At 41.4% G+C, this 21,016-nt stretch overlaps 1 protein-coding gene across 1 annotated transcript in view; it reads right to left on the bottom strand.

Annotated features, from left to right (window-relative positions):
- efna2a (ephrin-A2a) overlaps window positions 1-18,641 on the bottom strand; it is an 82,514-nt gene extending 63,873 nt beyond the window's left edge. Inside the window, exon 1 of the mRNA XM_086275339.1 lies at window positions 17,570-18,641. Coding sequence (XP_086131465.1) covers window positions 17,570-17,712 — 143 coding nt within the window. The 5' untranslated portion in view covers window positions 17,713-18,641. The remainder of the gene's footprint in view (window positions 1-17,569) is intronic.
- Window positions 18,642-21,016: the final 2,375 nt, after the last annotated feature.

The raw sequence follows: 21,016 nt of genomic DNA, 5'->3' as shown, positions 1-21,016 counted from the left end.
CCAAGTGCAAAAGTATCATTGAGCTTAAATATGGAGATCTTTTTAAGTTCTTTATCATCTCATATCTTTTCCATAATTGTGGAGTGGATGAATGCAGTTTATAAGCATAACCAGGCTTAAGAGAAGAAAATTAATTGTGATGACCTTGGTTAAAAGCGTGGCTTCATCTATGGGCAATAACAATCATTTGAAGCCTTTGTTCTGTTTCACCCGTTTAAAGCTGCACCCTCCAAAGGTCCCCTGAATTACATGCAACATTTGAATAATTCACCCACTCCTTGCTTTTATCCAAATAATTTACGAGCAATAAAAAAATCATTTCTGTGATATTAAAGGACACTATGAAAAACAGAAGGAAAAATTCAGCTCTGCAAAACTATCCCTTTATCAGTTTCTCCTCAACAAGTGCCACTGTCAAGTACCTGACAGCTCAACTGCTAATTGAACCCTTTTCCTGTCAGCATAACCATGCAACTTAGCACTTGGCTCTCCTTTGACCCAACCCTCCATGTATGCAGCCACTATTTAGAAAGATAAACACTTCAAAAGGGAAAGAACGCTCATTTTTAAGCTGGGAATATGAGTTTATGAGAGTCGGTGCTTGCTTGCCTCGGTCAAATGCTTTTGGTGAGAAGTCATTAATACAACCTGGCAGCACTGGCGGCACACTTTTCTCTTAGTGGATAATGCAGAAGATGAAGTGCTTGTACAGCAGCTGAAGAGCGGTGACAGCAGACACGGTCTTTCCATCATTTGTCGAGGTGCTCCACACATGACCCAGATACATATTTCCCCAAATGAATTGTTTCCTACAGTTCCATCACACTGCTCAAAGACTTCCAGCGGTCGTCTCCTGCTTTATTAATCAAAAGTAAGCTGACTTACAATTTTGGACTGGTGTAGCCTCTTGCCCACCTAAATATTATTTATTGGGGAGTTTTTGTTAAGTGTATTTTATGGTGCATTGCTTTGGTCCTCCCTCTCTCAGTCTGTGTGTGCACGAGTCTGCTTTTATGTGGTTTACCCTTCCAGGGTATATGTCATTTTTAATGTTAATGAGCATGTTTGTGGAACACTTGATTAATTATGCTGATTGGTCATTTGTGTGTGTGAATATGTGGCTGCTGTTCCAGGCTACATCAAGTCCTACTAATGTTGGTGTTGGTGCCGATAACCTTACCTCTAAAGGTGTATTAGGTTTATATAACTGAAGTCATTGAACTTTAGTTAAACAGAATGATAGTTGCCTATTTTGGTCACTATAATCTTGACTGGTCTTGGATGGCTGGAGTGGGACTTTCTAATAAACATCTTGATGAAGTGTTTAATCAAGTGCTACATTATATAAATGACAGAACACCATAATACCCTGCTTTATATGTATATATTAATATGAGGGTGCTCCAGTCAGGGGGCTATGAAAGCCAAAAATCTTCAGATCACTTTGTAGAAGTCCAGTTCTGTTCACTTGGACCTGTGCATGTGCACTTGATCTCTTGTAGCCTATAAATCAAGTCATAGATTCACAGTGTGCCGAAAGTGAACCTTTAACTCGATTTTCATTTTCAAGAAGCTGAAGCAGTGACAGGGAGGCAAACTGTGAATGGTCTAGGTCAGGGATGTCAAACTCATTTTACATCATGGGCCACTCTGATGTAAAGTGGACCTCACCAGTGAAACGACATGATAAACGTGTAATGTTACAGAAACGGTTCTGATAGATCATTGCTCAAACTGTAAGGTTTTTATTAATTTACAGATAATGTCCTTGTACTTTGGTGTTGTAAGCATGACAATGGGCAGTGGGGGGCCTTTATCATTAGGAAAATCAGTAAAACTTGTGAAAATACAGCTAAAAGTTTCAAATCTCTGCACCAAATCATGTTTTTAAGGCTGTAGCGTGGGCCGGATTGGAATCTTTACTGGGACGATTCTGGCCCATGGACCTTATGTTTGACACCCCTAGTCAAGGTGGTACCCAACAATTGTATTCATGGAGAAAAAGCTATTTACAAGGCACCCTGTGCAATCAAGAGCTGCCACAAAATAGCTCAGTTGATTTCTGCTGAATGTTCACCCTCAGCCCCCTTAGGACATTACAGTCGCCTCGGGAGTATGAATTCATGTGAACTGATTAATGTTAAAAAAATAAATAAATAATAAAAGAAACCCTGCACGCTCCTCAGTCTTCTGCTTGGAAACTGTCGATCCTTTATATGAAAACTGCTGGGTCATTACATATGATATGAAATCTAGGTCAAATTGTCTGCAGTGAAATCAACACACAGTGGAACTGGTAAGAACGGGACTTCCAGCGATCTAAAAATGAGATGCCTGAGGAGGTGACCTTGAACTGGAGATTGACTAAATCTTTTTGGCTTTTGATCTTCATGGACCTGTTCCAGAATGTTTTGATCGCACTTTATAAATATACCCGTGCTTAGCTAGGTGAGCTTTTAGTACTCCCCTCATGCTCCGGCACTACATCCATGTTTTCTATCTTCTACAGAGCCCCGCGGCTCTGATTGGACAGCTGTTTTGACTTCATGGATCCTAGCAGGCAGAGTTACAGATGCAGACACTTGTAATCATATAAACAATTACATTTTCACATTATCTAACACCTTATCCAGCACACTGTTCACACATCCACCTACAGCTGATTCAAGTGTCCAACAATTATGCAACTACAGTTGGTATATTCTGTTCACAGTTTTGTAAATGAACACATTCTATCGATTCTTTGCAAAAAACTGTCTCAGATTTGAACTGTAGCCTTTTTGCAATCCATGCAAGACTCACACGGTGAGAGACTCTGAAATTGTTCACATCACAGAGCATTTTGAATGATCTTCTAACACAGAATCATTACTGATATACCATCAACCTCAGCCTGAGTTATCACTTTCTTTCAAACTGATAAGCATGCTGGATGACCACAAATTCTCATATATGCACTCAGCTTCACCTATGCATATACAGTCCCATGCATGTTTTAAACACTCACACAAACAGGACTTCTTGACTCGTGTCTAATCTACTGTCGAGTAGACTTCCCACCTTGCTGATCAATAATTCATCAATCTAATCTTCAATAATGTTCCTAATCAAACTTTCATGTGACAGGATGAGCGTGGTAACATGATTTTAATAGAGGAAAATTAAGGAAATCATAGTGGGCCACAGTATGCACATTATGCAGCATGCATGACCTAAAGGAGGTGACGGGCAAGCAGATATAAGTGAATGAGTCAAAGGTTGGTTAATCAGTACTGGAGCTGTTAGCAATATGAAATGAGACAACAGCGAGCGAGCCTAACTATTCTGTGACTTCTCTCTGCTAATGGCTTTAATGAGCTCTCTGGAGTCGTGGTTCTTTAAGACGTAGAGATGCACAGCTCCACAATGGGGGAACATGGAGAAAATGAAGACATGAAATTAAGTCGAAGTAGAGAGCATTTAATGGCGAATAACTTAATAGAGGTGAAAAACGTGACTGGGGCAAAGATAATAGAGAAATAGTGCACACACGCTCAGCTGTGGAAACACACACACACACACACACACACACACACACACACACACAGAGCAGTACAACTACACACACACAGGGTCATTCGTCAACATTATTCACTGGATTGGGAGCCGCAAGGAAACCGCAGTTTACAGCAATGAACATCTCAGCCACTGTAGTCACTGTGCTTGTTTTGTTTAGGGTTGACCCATTTTAGATAAACAAAACATCAATAACGCTTTCCTCAGCAAACACCCAGCCGCACGCGCATTCAGGAGAAGACGCGCGCACGTTCGTTTCCCAACCCTCTGCAAGAGGAAGTCAGAGAGGGTGTTTGAAGTGTGTTTGATCAAACACGGAGTATGCAGCACCACTAGCGGATGCCACAGCCTATACTCCTCACTGCACCCAGAGACAGCCATACACGCCTCCTGTCGATTTTCTCTCTTTTTCTACATCTCTCACGCTCTTCTCTTCATTCTCATCCCACTTTTTTTTCCTTGTTTCCATCCATCTTTCCCTCAGGTTTTTGTCCATCACATCACCCTTTCTTCCCTTTTAAATTTTGGATCCATTTGAAACATCTTTGTATTCGTCGCTTTAAAAAAAAAAAATCATGGCGTAATTGCATCAGACACTAATCTCATTACGATACATGGCTGACAAAAAAAAAAAAACTGTAAAAAATTCAAACTTTATTTAAACTGGAACAGTTCGTTTCTATTTCTTAACACATCCTTATCTCCAAAACGAGGAAGCTCCTTAGAGCCATTTTCCTTATTAGGCAAATATAATTCAGCACTGTGCATGTACTATAAATACATCTCCTACTATCTTGCCTTTCCTTCCTGCCTTCCTGTCTTTGACTGCACCTCAGGCTTTGGATGATTGGTGCCACAGCTGGCTTCATGTTATCCACCAGTGTCCACAGTGTCATGATACGTTGTGTGGCAGGCAGGGGAAGGACCCAAGATGCAGGTTCACAGACACGGGGATAAACTCAAAAAACACAGCTTTATTGCTGGCCACGGGAAGCAATACAGAATAAACTAAAACTGGGAAAACTAAAGCATGAACTGTACAAGGAACCGAACCACGGGGAGAATTACACACAACATGAGGGAGAACACGACGCCGAACAGAGGGAGACTCAGACAGAAATACACAGAGGGTAAACGAGGAAAGTGGGCACACACGGGGAACACAGGTGATACTGATAATCATAACGAGACAGGGCGGGGTGAACTGAACATGACATGTACAGGCACAGAGGTTCAGACAGGAGGAGAGAGAGCACGGGGAAAACACAGACATAACGGGCTGGGGAAACATGAAACAACCACAAGGGGAGACGAGGGCTCACAGATACACAGAGGGGCACACAGGGGGTAAAAGCCATGAAGGGAAAACACTTAGGGAACAACACAACAGGGCAACTCAGAAAACATGGCCTAAATAAGGAACGAAATACAAAAATACAAGGAACTAAGAATACTGGGCCCACATGGCCCAGGACCATGACACACAGTTGGAAAATAAAGACTGCAGACCTTCACAGTTTCTTCACAAGCTCTGCTTCTTCAAAGACTCCTATAAAGAAACACGTGCTCGTAGTCAGTGCAACAGCTATGAAGGACGTCATCGAAAAACTCGGTGAAGAACAGAGCCCTCCTGCAAGCCCTTCAGTAATCAGAGATGAGAGTAGGCAGGAGAGGAGGGAGTAAAAAAAATAAAATAAAAAAATAGGGAAGCTTCGGAACTACACAAGAAGCGAGAAAATTTTGCCAGCCTTTGATTAGACTCTTCAAACCGGTGTAAGGACCGTTTTCTGCCACTGACGCCAACACACTTACACACTCCTAAGCTGCACCTAAACACCCACATCAAATGAACAAAGAAATAAAGACCCATGCACGCACGCGCGCCAAGAGTTGGCAGGCATGTGCACACACATACATACGACCAAAGTATAAAAAAAACGGAGGACACAAAAGAATAAATGAGTAATCTCCCTCTCATTTGTGACAAAACACCTCCCGGCAGCTGCGCGAGGGAGTTAAAGGTGACGCCTCAAAGAATGAAGCATCTCATCAGTGGTGAATCTGCTCATTTTCCCATTTCTATCAACAGAAAAGACAAAACTGCCAAAAAACTAGTAATGTTCTCACATCTGCCCTCTCCTTCTTCATTTTCCTCAGAGAGGTAACACAAGCGAAAGAAAAGGAATCTTAACGGAGCGCTCTGATTGTCCTCTCACGAACCTGCTCAGTGGGGGGAGAGGAGGGGGACACGGGTGAAGATGGTATGCAGTGGGGAGTCTTGAAATTGGACAACAGGAGGGGGGAGCAAACAGCAGAGAGGAGGTGACTCATTATGCTCCTTTCATCTTAGTCTTCAAAACCATTACTAATCGTACTATCTTCGACATCATCATCATATGCGCACAATCACTGCTATCATCGTCATCATCATTTCTTTTAGTATCAGTGTCATTAATCTTGTTATTGTCAACAACTCAGCTATTGTGTTCAGAATCATCACCCTAGTGCAATCATTGGGAATTATCACCATCATCTCTTCTAGCATCAGTGTAATCCAGCTTCATCATCAACAAACTCACCCCATGAAAATCACTTTTTTTTTTATCCGTTTCTGCTTTTCTCACTCTCTTCACCACTTCAATTACCGTTATTATGGCTTTTTTTTTTTTTTACCGTTGTCATCATCGTTCCACAGTGCTCATTTTCTTCATTATTTTGCCATTTTTCTCATTCTTCTCATCAACAATGCCGCCATCGTTCACATTTTTTTTGTCATACCGGTGCAACGACTACCAACATCAGCGTCATTATCACTGTTTATATCTAGAACATAGCTACTTGTTGCATATCACTGCCATCATGATGCTTCTTCCCATCAGCTTTTTGCACATACACCCTTTTTTTTTTTTTTACTTTTTACAGACATACCCCGACTGTACACCTGTTCAGCTGCTTGTAAAAGTAAATGTTTAATAATCAGTGAACCACATTTTAGCGACTTGGTGAATCAAGTCAAGCACTTGTTTGGGTGAAAATGCCCTGTAGATGCCACAGGTCAGAGGAGAATGGCTATATTGCTGTGAGCCAACAGGAAGGCAAAAGTAATAATGATTTGTTAAAACCAAGGTATACAGAAGATGATCTCTGAATGCACAGCCTGATGGACAAACAGAGCTATAATCCACAAACAGAGCCGTGGTGAACCCACTGACCAACAAACTGACACTGAAATAATATTTAGATGTGGTTTTCATGATGTTTTTGAACAGTAAATATCTTTATCTCTCAGACAAATAGAGTAATTAAAAGACAGTTGTCCACAGTTTGAATTGTTGAATGCCAGTTTAGCAATTGGCTGCATTCCATTCAGGTGTTACAGAGCTAGCCTCACTGTGCACGCTGCCTCACAGAACCAGCATCATTAACGTGATTAATTACACCTGTGCTTTTCTGCAGGGATGAAGTGTCTGCTAAGAGAAGATCTGTTAGGAGTGCTACCTTGCGATATATATATATATATATATATATATATATATATATATATAAATCATCTAACCAAATGTATGACACTCCCTATTCACAACAATGGTGACCTGTGGTCCCTATGCTAATCTCCTCTGCCAACCATATTTCCTGCAGCCTGCTGTCAAAGCATGTAACAATTAGAACTAAAAATATATCCTTCCCCACGATTTTATTTCTCAGTGGCAGAAATCTCATCATTTCACTTTAGGATTATTTTACTCTTTCTCTTATTAAAGGAGTGGCTTAGAATGATAATCCTTGTCTTAGAAATGATTTCTTTTTCTCAAAAAAGGAAAAAAAAATCCCCCCAGAGCAAATGAAATCAGACCTTTCCTTTGCATTTTTCACAAAACACTGCTCTTTTTCATATTTTCAATCCTGCCCTGACAGAGTCTGTACTTGGTGGAAAATATCATCATCATTTCATCTGTTCATAGGAGTGTAATGATCTGTTTAGTATGTTAGCAGCATGGCACTGAATCAGTAATGCAATATGAAATGTTTACTTAACTTCCCCTCCGCGTTTGATCGTTCATGCAGAGGAGCAGGTTGAAAGACTGAGTAAGGATATTACGCTGCAGAGCTGCTGCTGCTGTTGCTAGCTTCCACTAATGAGGTTTGTTGATGATAATGACTATGGCGGTGATGGTGATGATGATGTAAGTCCCCGAAACAACCTGGGGGAGATCCCGAGAGTTGTTGTTTTAATGAAGAGAATGAAATAGTTGGAGCCAGGAGATAGAGAAACTCAGAGATCCATGGATCTTTAGAAGGAACAGAGAGGCCAACAGACAGGATGAAAGAATGAAAGCATGAATAAAAGAGGACAAAATAGGGAGATACCAGCCCAGAATATGAAACATGCCAGACTGCACTCAATACATCGTGAACAATGGGCATTGTCATTCCTGCTCCATCCTTGTTTCTGCTTCCCTCTAATACTTTTCCTCAGGTCCCGGCTGGTTGTGTCGATTGTGTTACCCGAGCGGAAGAATGGCACTCTTTCAGTTCTGCCTGCCTGATACTCTGATGGGACCCCTTCTGTTCAGTGTTCATATAGACCAGTTGGAGACTGATAATAACACATATTCCACTGTCTGGCTATATGCCTCGGACTGGCCCTGAGAGACAAAAACAGACAAAAAATGTGAAAGAGAAACAGAAAGATCTACTTGAAGGATTAGACCCAGAGCGCGGATATGAAGAAGGACAAAAAGTTGAGAGCATAACAAAGACGAGGCCACTTCAGCTTTTTCACAAAGAAGAAGGAAGATGAAAGTTTCTGGAAGAGGACTGAGAATCAAAGCAACGGAAGGGAAGGAAAGTCAAAACAAAAGAGAAATTAAGCGAAAAAAAGAGGGAAAGCGGTGGAAATCTGTGACGCCAAGAAGATGGAAGGAAGGGAAGTAAGAGTCCAGCAGTGTAGTTGGACGGAGAGCACATGGTTGGATGGTCTCAGCAGGTGAGAAGCTGGTATTACAGGCGAAACAATGGCCTTTAGCGTGGTGCCTTGCCAAATATTTAAGATGCCCTCTGGCGCGCAAAGCTTTTAGGATGAGAAAATTGGCATTTAGAAAAGAAGAAGAGAAGATTCGTTCATTTTCTCCTTCCACTCGAGGTGAGGTTAAACTGTAAAAGCTGACCCTGACAACTTTCACGCTGGTATTCGCCGAGAAGCAAATTTTTTTTAAAGCCATGCAATTTGGCAAACAAATTCATCCAAAAGAAAAAAAACAACCTGTCTTTTGGCAGGGTTGTTTTCAGCATGTCCGACTGCACAATACCATCACGAGACTGTTGGCTTGCATTCGTGTGTGTATATATGTCTGTGTGCATATAATACGTGCATGAGTTGGTACAATAATAATAATAATAATAAAAAATCACCTTCATCCAAAAATATCCCTGGTAGATTTTCAAACAGCAGGAGTGGAAGGGTCAAACAAAAGAAGGAGCGAGTGAATCATTTGCATATAATCCATCAAACGAAGCAGGGCGAAACTGTCTAATTCCCAGCCAGCTATGGACACCCCACTACCTTTGTTTTATCCAGAATGGGGGCACTATAAACTCCCCATTTTACACTATGCTAATGGGACATAATAAGGCAGAACCAACAGATGTTGCAGCACTCTCGTGATTTTGTCGCTACTTAATTGTGCTTGGTGCTGCAGAGGCTGCAAACTAATTCAGTCCATTGATTCTTATGTCTCTCCAAGGTGTCTGCATGTATTCCGCCTTCTGGTTGAGAGGATTTGAACTTTTTTCTCTGCAGCAATCCTCCTTCTGACCTGCAAAATCATCCTCACCTCAGGTCTAATCCTGCGTAATTCTAATAAAGACTCTGAGGGCTGTATGCACTAATCTGATATGCCTCCAGAAAGAGGGAAGAAGAGCAGGTGATGACAAAGGTGGTGATGATATTGATTATTCTGATTTGATGAAGGTGATACTGAATGCATTAGTGATGATGAACATACGGATGAGGATGACAATGGAGGTGATAATGATAAAGTCCGTCATCATTATCCAATCCGGGCTGGAAATTTGTCTTCAGCCTCAGCTCAGAAACTGTAAACAGATAAATTAAAACTCTACAGCTGATAGATTAAAGATTCAGGAGAGGTACGCAGCCATTCACTGCGCGGTTGTAATAGTTCATCTGGTGTTGTCATTGTCCCTGACAGCCCAAAGGACAAAGACCTTTAACAAAGGTTGTTTTGTGGGTGCATTTTCCACTGCCAGGCTGAGGAGTTGGAAAATTAAAAATCAAAGATCATGCAACTACTTTCAAAACCTTTTCCACACCTGAACTGCACTCGGTTATTGCAGCTGTGTGTTTATTTTTTCTCCAGGTTAATTTAAAATGCTGTTTGATGAATATCTGCTTTTTGAATTTCACGTTTCCAAAGCAGGTAGTCGTACCAGAGTGTTAAGCATGTGTTTCTTAACTTTAAAAAAAAACAGAAAAACATTTGGTGTTTATTTACATGCCTGAAATCAGTGTTGATTATGAAGGTGATGCTAATGATGTCTATGAAGATGATGATGATAAGGATAATGAAAACAGCAGGGAACATGACAGCAGTGATTAAAGTTTTGATGAAGAAAATTAAGGTGGTGACAGTGAGGGCGATGGCTACGATTACGGTCATTTGATGCTGATTATATTAATGTTAATGATGATGATGCCAATGATGGTCACTGTGAATAAGGAGAACAGAATAAATATGTATTGACCCATCAGGGCAAGAGATTACTATCTCACTAATAGAGACCACAATAAAAAACTAATAACAATTTCCCCAGTCTATTAAAGAATTGAGTCAACCTGAAGAAGTTGGAATATGGAAGGTTTGTTTCCACCATTTATTTATTAATTTAGTATCTTGAAATGTACTAATAAGAACGCATACTGCTCACACTGGGGTTTTGTTTTTTTTACCATAGTTTTTCATGTATTTTTTAATCATAGTCTTTCAGTCATTACTTTGATCACTACTTTAGTCTCTTTTTTTTTTCTAAAACTAAAATTATACTAAATAAAAGTACTTATTACTTAACAACATAAAGAAATGAAAGTGTTAGATGCGAGATAAAAGTACAAAAACCTTGAAAAAAGTTGCCAATAACACTTATTGGAAATAAACCTTAAAGTAGACTGCTTCACTTTGCGCAGCTATTTTAAATCCCGGTAGAACTGCAACCACGTATAGCGCAATATTTTTTTATTCGCATATGGAATAAGAGAAGTTGTACTTACATCTTATGCATTCAGCTGTCACCACATATGGCTTTGCAAAAATTGCACAAAAATCACTTGCAGAAACAAAAACATGATATTCCAGAAGCACGTTGCGATCCGATCAGCTGTTCATAGTACTTCCTACGTTGGAACAGACGGCGTCAGCGCGAACTATCACATGTGCGCCATTAGCCTACCTGCCAAAACCGGGAGTGACATCATATTTCTTGGGAAACGTAGTTTTTCCCTTTAGGGCATTTATACATGTATACTGGTGTTTTTAAAAGTCATGTTTGACTTTATGCTTTTCTGTATAGTTTCTGGGCGGCTTAGAATTCAAATTGCACTGTTGGAAATAGTTTATTTTGATGCAGATTTTGTTTTTTTCTGCAAATTTGCATTATAATATTTATTTTCGTTTTTTCTGCAGCATGTAAAAAATTGGTGTGTCTCAAAAATAAAACTACGAAGACACTCAAAATAAATTTCCTGTGGCTGGAAACGATTTTGTGCAAATTTTTATGCATTTACAGTTTTGAGGGATATACCTCAAACACCTGAAATTTCTCTATTTTCTATGGATTTAATGCATACATATAATTAAAATTTGGGGTATAACGGTTGTATCAACGTATAGCAACTTGAAATGCTCCCAAAAATGGCACTACAGCATGTAAAAATATAAAGATAAGCTCTGGCGAACTTGGTTCTATGGTGGGTCTTAAAGGGTTAAGAGATAAATAAAAGCCTATGAGCTAGCTCTGTCAGGAAAATCAACCTGTGATACACATGTTCACTCTTCTACCTTACTATTTTATGGAAGTTTGTTTCCACCACAAAATTTGGAAAAAGAAGAAAAGAAAGAAAGAAAAGCGTAAAAAAAAGTGAAGGAAAAATCAGGTGGTAAACACATCTGGTGGTAAATTTAAGCCTCAGTTTCCCATCTCTTCCTCTGACATGTCAATGACACTCCTGACCAGCATTCCCTCCTGCTGTTTCAAGCCTTCCACTACCCCAGCATCCTCCTGTAGGCTCTGGTGAGATAATTATTCATTACCACCTATTTTTATGTGTATCATGCTGTGGGGAGTCATGCACTTGGAAGCTTAATGCTAAAATTTAACTATATGCCTTTGCTGTAATAAATCATTTGAAGTTGTCTGACTGACTATAATAGAGAAATGGTAAGCTGAAACTGGTCCAGATCGAGTCTGAAACGAGTTCAGTTGAACACATTTGAAGATGTCAGATGCTGTTGAGGAATGACTTTTTGTCCATCTGACAGGGCTGTGGGGGTCTGTCAGATGAAAAAGGATGGGAACCTCTTAGATATATAAAAGTGTCTTAGCTTACCTCAGATGTTCCTTATCATTACACTGCATGCTGTCTTTCTCTTGGCTTGCATTATCATTCAACAGACATAAAATACCATCCGTGTCATCAAATATCATGCACCCATATTTAAAACAGCTGTACTGGTAGAGCTTTTAATATCAGCAAACACGCTGTTCCACCTCGATGCCCCTGGATATTCAGATGACCCCCTCCTGCCAGTCACTGCATTGAATCTGCTGATGACTAAGATCTGCTACACTAGATCTTCTTATGTAACTGTGTCTCTCCTGCTGAGCTGTGAGAAATAATTTGCGAGGTAGCAGCCCTGACTTTAATTACTCTAAGTATCGTCTTTAGCTTGAGACCAGAGGGAACGAATTCCAAAGACAACTTCTGAGACACGTTTCACTCAACATGACCCAAAGCTGTGCTGATATTTTAAAGAAAGCCATACAAGGTCATATAGGTCAAAGCACAAACATATAACCTGATGTAGTGCAGCTTTAATGTACAGAAAAATGTTGCCTGAGGCAAGGTGGACAGTTCAGGGTCCTGCACAAGAAAAACATGCAAACCACATCCCAATGGGATAAGCGAGAAGTGGTGATAAAAGAGAGAGGAGATGAGAGAGTGGAAGATGGGAGCTTGATAGGGAGACATAAAGATGGAGAGGAAGAAAGATGGAGAGAAAAAGAGGTGGAGTGGGTGGCAGTGGCAGATAGATTTAACCCAAGGGCAAGTTTGAGTCTGACAAACTGTCAGTAACTGAGCGGGGGTGACTACAAGTCTACATGTAAATTGGATGCAAATCTTATGTGTACGTGTGTCTGTATGTGTGTGGTATGGCTGAGGAAGTGTTAGTCACTACACATATCACAGTACGCCACAGGGGACGCAACGGTAAGACAGTGAGTGTGTGGGGGTTTATGTGCAGGGACTTGTGATGTGCTCGGTGTGAGTACGGACCGCATGTATATGAGGTGCGTGTGTGTGTACGGACCCGAGCTTGCATTTTAAAGTTTCTGTGGGCAGTATATGTGCTCGATGCATAAGTCGCTTCTTCCTCAAAGGCTGTGTGGGTGCGTGTATTTCTGTGTGTGAGTCTCCAAGGAGACAGATTCTGTCCTGTGGAATGAGAGTGTCGTCAACCATCAGCGCTTCTCACTGACACAGAGTTCCTCAAAGACACAGAGATGAAGAGAGAGGAGGAACAAAGAAGAAAAGGAAAAGAAAGTCTTTTGAAGGATAAACCATGGGATTAGATAAGGTGCTCCTTCTGGACCATTGAGCCAGTGTACTCTATGTGTGTGTCGGAGTATGTGTGTGTGGAGGAGAGCCCATTGCACTGAGCACATTAGCTGCTCGGGGTGAACAAAGCCCCTCACCTGCGAGCTTTATAATATGGGCCTGGGAGCCAGAAAGGGGCTCAGTATTTGTGTGTGTGCAAGTGCAGCCCTGTGTGCAAGCCAGCAACAGGAAAAAGGATGGGTTTTTACTGAATAGAAAAACCAATCTGGCTGCGCATGTGTGCCCCATATCTAGCTTCCATTGATGTGTGTACGTGTATGTGTGTGCATGACAGCAAGTAAATAGAAAAATGGGGGCTGCATAACCTTGTATTCAATGGGCAGCCATTCTGCTTGTATGTGATTGTGTGTGTGAGTTTGTGACCTAAATCTAGCTGGTGTGTATAAGTGCACATGTGTGCCTGTGTGTGTGCTTCTCATACATTCCTTCTTGCATGTGGCATAAATCCCTTTATGTGAATCTGGGAGATTTCCAGATGCTGTTCTAATGTTGCACTATTGTTGTGATAATGTGTGTTATGGTACTTTGTTATTGTGCAGCGCCATGTATCTCATCACAATAGCAGAATGGACAACAATCTGAGAGTGCACGAGTGTTGCTCCCCACCGTGACCAAAAGTGGCCAGAGCCATTTGAATTGGATTATCTCATACATTTTCTATTATCCAGCAAGACCTTGAAAGAGATAGGCCTGCTGAGAGTCACAGCCAGAGATTTAAAGGGTTTGGCCAATTTGTAGGATGCCGCCTTTCTTAAATAGAAACGTTTGTTTGACTTATTTTTATTTTTGTCGACTTATCCAGATTAGTTTTGTTGAGATCAAGGCACTCCTTAAAAGCACAGCTAACTTACTGGCAGCACAAAGCAGGTGAAAACAATTAAAAGATGTCAGTGTGGATGATGATTAATCTCAGAGAAGTATGCAAGAAAAAAGTAGAGCAAGAAGGAACGGGGTAAACAGAGATGAAGCTCTTGCTACAGCGGCTGAAAAATACAGGTATTGGGTAAAATACCTTGTAATGATGGCCTCCCAAACTACAAAGATGGGTCAGTTCTTAACACCAGTGGTGTTTCACCATGTAGGTTTTTTTTTTATGTTGAGATTTTGATTTTACTCAAATGTTACTTCAAGGTAAATCCATTGAAGGTCTACAGCCTTTTTCTATGTAACTGGGACAACATCTCTAGGGATGGCTGCTGCTGTTGAATTGAATGTCATGACATAATTTTATCAATGCTTTAAACACAGAGACTATACTTCAGAGGCAGCCGGAGAGCCCAACATAGAACATTTCCTCGTTTTGCAGTTTTGTTCTGCAGAAAAATTTAATTGCATCTTCTCTACCTCATGCTCCACTTCTCTTCCAATTTTTTATGGAACTTGGGTAAGTAGCTTTAGCATTTAAAGAAATGCAACAGTCAATTAAATTTACCCCTAAGTTCATAGCTGGATGCGTAAAACCATTTTCAGGTAAAAAAGCTCTTCTCATCCTAAAACTCCGATGACAAATTTTCTGCTCTTTTGTTTTTTGGCGCACATACATACATATACAATACAGAGCATGCACGACCATATCTCTGAATACTCCTTGCAACCATTTAGCAGCTGAACTACCATCTCCAGCTGGTTGCTAATTCTGCACAGTGCATTTTGAAATTTATTTGGCTAAATAAAGAGGACTGAAACAAAAATAATCAGGTGTGCTGTCGTTAATAGCACACATGGGGTTTAAGAGCTTCATTGATTAAGTTTAAAAGCAAAAAAACCCAACAGGTGTAATCTTTGTATATTTCAGTATGTACGAATAAAAGTTAGGTTGCAGATTTTCTTCCAAAGTAATTTGTCACCTCATGCCAGAAAGTTAAAGCTGCACTTCAGATTGACTGATTATCAGTTCTACAAATTCCAACCCAGTACTTGTGACCTTGCAGAAAACACCCTTCTCGAGCTGTTGTGGTGTGAGCAAACTTTTGATGAACATGTGAAGAGGCAACGCACAATACAAGCTGCGTGCTTGATGTTGTGTGATCAATTAAGACACACAGCTGTTCATTTTCCAAGCTGTTTGTGTCATTTCACTGCCTCAGACAATAGCTGCTGCTCGGATGCGGTGCAGTACTGTTGCATTTGTTCTCTGAGCTTCGGTTATTGGTGACTAAATCACAATATAGTGTATTAATAGGTGAGCGATCTTTTGAAATACTTATCCTAAAATTATATTTTATACATAAAGCTGTTTTCACCTTGAAGAACAAGCTTATGTTAAGACAAAGCAAAGGAAGAAGTGCTATTCTTTGCTGAAATATATATGTGCCTATACTTTATAAATACTTTGAATAAAGGACTTGTAGTCACTGTAGTGATTTTATATTTTTGAAATGACAGTGGTTACAATAACCTTGATTTCCCCTCCCTAACAGTTTTCTTTATCTGCCTGATCACCTGATTGTCTGCTCTTGTTTCTTGTCTTGTTTGACTTTATTGCATCCACCACCTGGCAAATAACTTTGTGAGAAATCCTTAGTTTAACAGACAAAAACTTTCCAAATTTAACCAAAGTTGTTAAAAAAGAAACAACGCAAATATATAAAAAAAGCAGATCCTCCTTTAAATTTTACATAAGCTCCAATGATTTTAGTGTCAGTATTCTCATCTCTTTTCGCCAGTCTTGAGTCTCTCATAAAACTTCCTGTAATCCTCAAAGGATTACAGCAAGGGATGGACCTGCATGTATGTGTGTGTGCAGAAAAAGGCACAGCATGAGCAGTGACAGAGCCAGAGTCTAACAGGGGGAACCAACCTCGCCAGGGCTCCAGAGCCTAGATTCATTGCTTTAGCAGCAATGCATTTTTGATGTACCCCCTTTCTGCTTCAGCTTCACCATACGACCCTGACGGAATAACAGCGCCCCCAGCAACCATCAGTATAGCTTAAATTTTCCCTGTGACGTTTGCAATGTGTTGGTGTATGTGTGTGATGAGAAAGCAGGTGCACAGAACGACGAAAAGAAAGACAGAAAGGGAGAGGGAGACCTCGAGAAAGGGAGAAAATGTTCCCCCTTGCCTGTTAAATATTTGAGAAGCCTTCTGTGGAACAGTGATGCAGTCAGAGACAGGCCTGTTAGCTCTCTCTGTGTATGTATGCGTGTGTGTGTGTGTGTGCGCGCGTTTGGTTTTTGCAGAGAGACAGGGCAGTTAGTTTGGACTAATTCAGCCGTGAGTGAGAGGGAGCACTTTCAATGTTTATTTATCTACCTGGGAGAAAGAAGAAGGCAAAAAAAGAAGAGGGGGAGAGAGAGGGGAGAGAAGAGGAAGGGGTTGGAGGGAGAGAGATGGAGAGAAAGAGGCTGGCCAGGTTGTCACAAACCATTAGACAGACGGACCCAGTGTGCTCTGCCCCATGTCAATGAGAGAGAGCCGGCTAAAGACAACCATTTGTGTGTTGTGTGTGTGTTAATGCGCGTGCATCCTTGTGTGGCTTTGTGTTTATTTATGGATGTGGGTTTTGCACAAGTGCTTGAATTCACAAAGAAATAATGTGCACTTGTGTGACTGGCACAGGAGCGAGAAATTAGCAGAAAGAAAGGTAAAAGGTTTGAGTGAGAGTGTGTGTGTGTGTGTGTGTGTGTGTGTGTGTGTGTGTGTGTGTGTGTGTGTGTGTGTGTGTGTGTGTTTGTGAGAGAGTGAGTGAGAGTGAGAGAGAGAAACTAAGTCTCTAGACACTGTTGAGAAGATGAGGCAGGATGCCCTCATTGTTTAAAACAAAAGGAGCTCTCTGTGCCACAGAATAAAATATCCAAGGTTCACACAAACACACACACACTTTCATTTGCCTCTGTCTGTGTGTGTGTGTTGTTAAAACATCAATATTGCAGCTTTCTGCCAAACCGCTGCTTAAATAGAAATGAAATGTAAATAAGACTGATGTGATCAGACAGCACATGACAAAAGACCGAGAAATGTGTAGGTTCTTAAAGATTTCAAGGTGTACGTGAGTAATGAGAGTTTTTGAGGGGCATCTATAGCAAGCAGGTAGCCTAGATAAACAATGTTTCAAACACACACACACACACCTTCAGGCCAAACTCCTACTAAAACTCACTTGGGGTTGGAGCTATTCCAGTAAACAGCGTGTCTGTCAAATATGATCTTCTCCTCCGCCCACACGGACACCCAAGACAGGATGGCCAGCAACACCACCTCCATCACACACTTCTGCCCGAGCTGGCACAACATCATAGACATCTAGGGGGGAGTCTTTTATTACTAACTGATATCAGGCTTTCACTGCGCTGCTGCTGCTCCAGAAATCCTTTCTAGATCATCAATGTCCTTCTGCGCGTCTTTTGATAAAATCGGCTCGGCGGTTAACTGGCTTGATGCTTGAAGTTCCGATAACCTCGGGGGTGTTTCAAGTCATACTGAATGTTTGAAATTCACTCTCAAACTTGGCCAATTGCGTATAAAACAGAAGAATTCACATGGTATTTACGAAAGCGTCGTCGTCGGCAGGATGCTCCTCTGCAAGGTCCGAAAGTTTTCTCCCATTACGCGCAGCCGGAGAGAGAGATGCGCTACCTGGATTAGGTCCTGTCTCTCGCTCGTTCGCTCTCTTTCTCTCCCTTTTCAGAAAAATGGTAATCAGACTCCAGAATTCATCCGAGGTTTACAATTCTGTCGGTGATATCGTAGCTCATCAGCAGACCTAAGACAACGCCAGAACCGGCCGTCATATTTGTTTACCCAGATTTCTGCTGTGCCTGGCGCACGCTTTGTTCCGCTTGTTCCACGGTGCAAATCTCTTTGCAGCCTAAAACTGCGTCCACTTGACCTTTTCTCTTATTGCAGTTCAAGAAAATGCATTCCGCACACAAAAGCGCGCTCCTTTTCGCTATTTTTTGCTCAAACTTGTCACAAAATAACATTTGCAAGACGGGAGCATCCTTGTTAAACAACCGTAAGCTCTCACGGCGTGTCAACTTGGTGATCCCTCCGCTGCCACTGGCTCCAATCCAACGTAACTCCAGTTACTGCGCGTCTTTCCGTGCGTCACGCTGACCGGCGCAGGCAGGGAGCCGTCGATGATTACAGCTTTAATCCCAACACGCTCCCGTGCAACCTCCACCTATAGCGGCAACATCACTCAGAGGTACCCCGACTCGGTGTAAGTAACCCCCACCCCCTCTCTCCATCTCCCGCTCGCTTTTCTTTCTGAGCGGGCGGGGTCTGGAGCCGTGCTGTGCTGCGCTCCCTCTGGGGACTCGTGGCTGGCTGACTCACTGCGCCCTGGCCATATGCAGCCGGAGATGTATAGTGGAAAGTCTGAAGTCACTTAAACGCTTCATTCTAGGTAGTTAAATTACTTTTTATTGTGACACGTATTCGAAATCTTTGTATAAATAGTTGACATTAAGACCCCCCAATAGGGAAATGGTAAATTATAGCTGAAGTTGACTTTGTTATTTTTCACCACAATCATCAATTTGACTAAAGACTGTTTGTTTGCATCTTATCGGGGCATGTAAATCGCCCACGAAGTTCACTGTTTGAAAGCCGCTCTCTGATGAATAGAGAGAGAAAGAGGGCGTCTGATGGATCGCTGGAACAGTGGAGTCATTTTCCATCAGTGTCCATTAGGCCCAAATGGCAAGCGGAGGCAGCACCGAGTCTAAAACCTGTGAGCCATAAACCTCCAGATAGCTGTTTGACAGAGCCCTGCCACCCCTGATGCCTCTGTCCTGCGAGAATGTGCAGACTACTCTGCGAAAAACGTATCCATCGCAGGTACTTAGTCTCCCCCCAAAGGAAGACGAAATAGTAACTACACTTGTGGTTCCCGCAAAGCGCTCCATGCGTTTTCGAACACGTGTTGATAAGACTATGTTGTGCAAAATGAGCTCCAGCGAGGATCAATCCAGTCTCAACAAGATGAGAATTGATTGCAGAAAACAGTTTTCAACAATTTCATTTGCATTCTTTAGAAGGGCATTACCACATTAAGAAAATGAAAGGAAAGAAATACAATTTGCAGAATCACGAGCGAGTAAAAGGGTTTTCAAGAGCGATCTCTAACCAACTTTGATGTTCCTACAAAAGACAGTTTCCCCCAAATCAAACCCAAATTACTTGTTCCAAACTTCCCAAACCTAAAAGGCCCTGTTATATTAAGTCCAAGCTTTCTACTGCTCCATCCTTCACATCTCATTGTGCCTCTTGGTTGGACCCTTTATGCAAAGTGGCCTAGTTTTTCCTCTGCCCTGCTCTGCCTGCAAAGTAATGTCTATAATTTGGGCTTCAAATTCAGGCAGGGATAGAACCCATGCACCCCCATAACCCAAATACAGCTGCATGTTGTCCACCTCTGTGTATGAATTATTCAACATCTGTCTGAGGCGTGCATATGTAAACAGGTGGATAGTCTCCTGATGGCTTTAAGAGGAAACACTATAGACCAAAGACATCCTTCACCTCAGTTTCATACTTTTCCTCAACTGTTACACTCTTAATGCGAGTCTAAAGCTCATGTAAGTGATACAGACTAAACAGTGTTGAGTTGATTCTGATATTACAGCCTCTTAGGTGAACCTAAATCTAAGAGTGTTGGTCAGAGAGTCAGCATAAGGGTGCATGCCTCCTTAATGTGGTGTTAAATCCTAGAATATATTGCTGGTTAAGCTTGTGATTGCACTGCAGTTTAACTCTACTCAAGAGAAATAAATTATAGACATGAGTAAGCTCCAAGATTCGAAAATCCAACGTGTTTTCAAATGGTTCATTCACAAACCAGCCATTCAAATTCAGCGTTTTCCTGACTTAAATGGCTGCTTTAGGGATTGAAAATGTCAGAAATTGTATACAGAACAGCTCCTTGAACCACTTGTCCACCCTGCCCCCATTCATTAAGCATGAGGTTTTCATTTGTGTGTGGCCTTTATGTTTGCCAGGGCGTGCTTGATTAGAGACCGCAGTACTAATGTAAATAAATGTTGCCAGATGTGGTTGAATTACTACGCCACATGGTTTCATTTAGTCCCATGCACATGGGCACTGGCGGGATCAAGCAAGAGACACCCCAAGGGTCTGTATTTGGGAAACAAATGGGAGGGCAGGTGGGGTATGATTACACAAATTGTACACTTATGTTTAAAGTGCACATGCAGTGCACTTTCTGTGTGCTTTAGACAGTGCAAAGGAGTTGAGCAGTAAAAAAAAATAAATAAATAAATAAAGGCCTTCTTTGGTGTCGAGTAACTTGTGAATCAGAGCAATCTTGGAACAAAAATGTTCTGCATGAAAGTTTAAAATTAGATCAAAGCACCATATTCTGTGAGCTAAGAACATTACGTATCTACATTTGGATCATCTTACTTTGAGTTACCCTTCCACCCAAGTATGTAATGTCTTTGTGTTTCTGTATATTCCAAAGAGGTTTCTGTGCACACAGGTCTCTGCTTCAAATTAGTCTTAGTAGAGAGTGAAATGGAAAGATGCTGCAAGCAAACTAAAGTCTCTGAGGCAGCATCAAAAACATAGGTGAACATTAAACGTG

The sequence above is a fragment of the Aulonocara sp. 'chitande type north' Nkhata Bay genome, linkage group LG19 (assembly GCF_057382095.1).
Source record: "Aulonocara sp. 'chitande type north' Nkhata Bay isolate Kocher_YH1m ecotype deep benthic linkage group LG19, A_spYH_male_GT1.1, whole genome shotgun sequence".
NCBI classification, from domain to species: Eukaryota; Metazoa; Chordata; class Actinopteri; order Cichliformes; family Cichlidae; genus Aulonocara; species Aulonocara sp. 'chitande type north' Nkhata Bay.
Note: the sequence above shows the minus strand (reverse complement) of the source record. Positions and strands in the feature narration are given on the sequence as shown.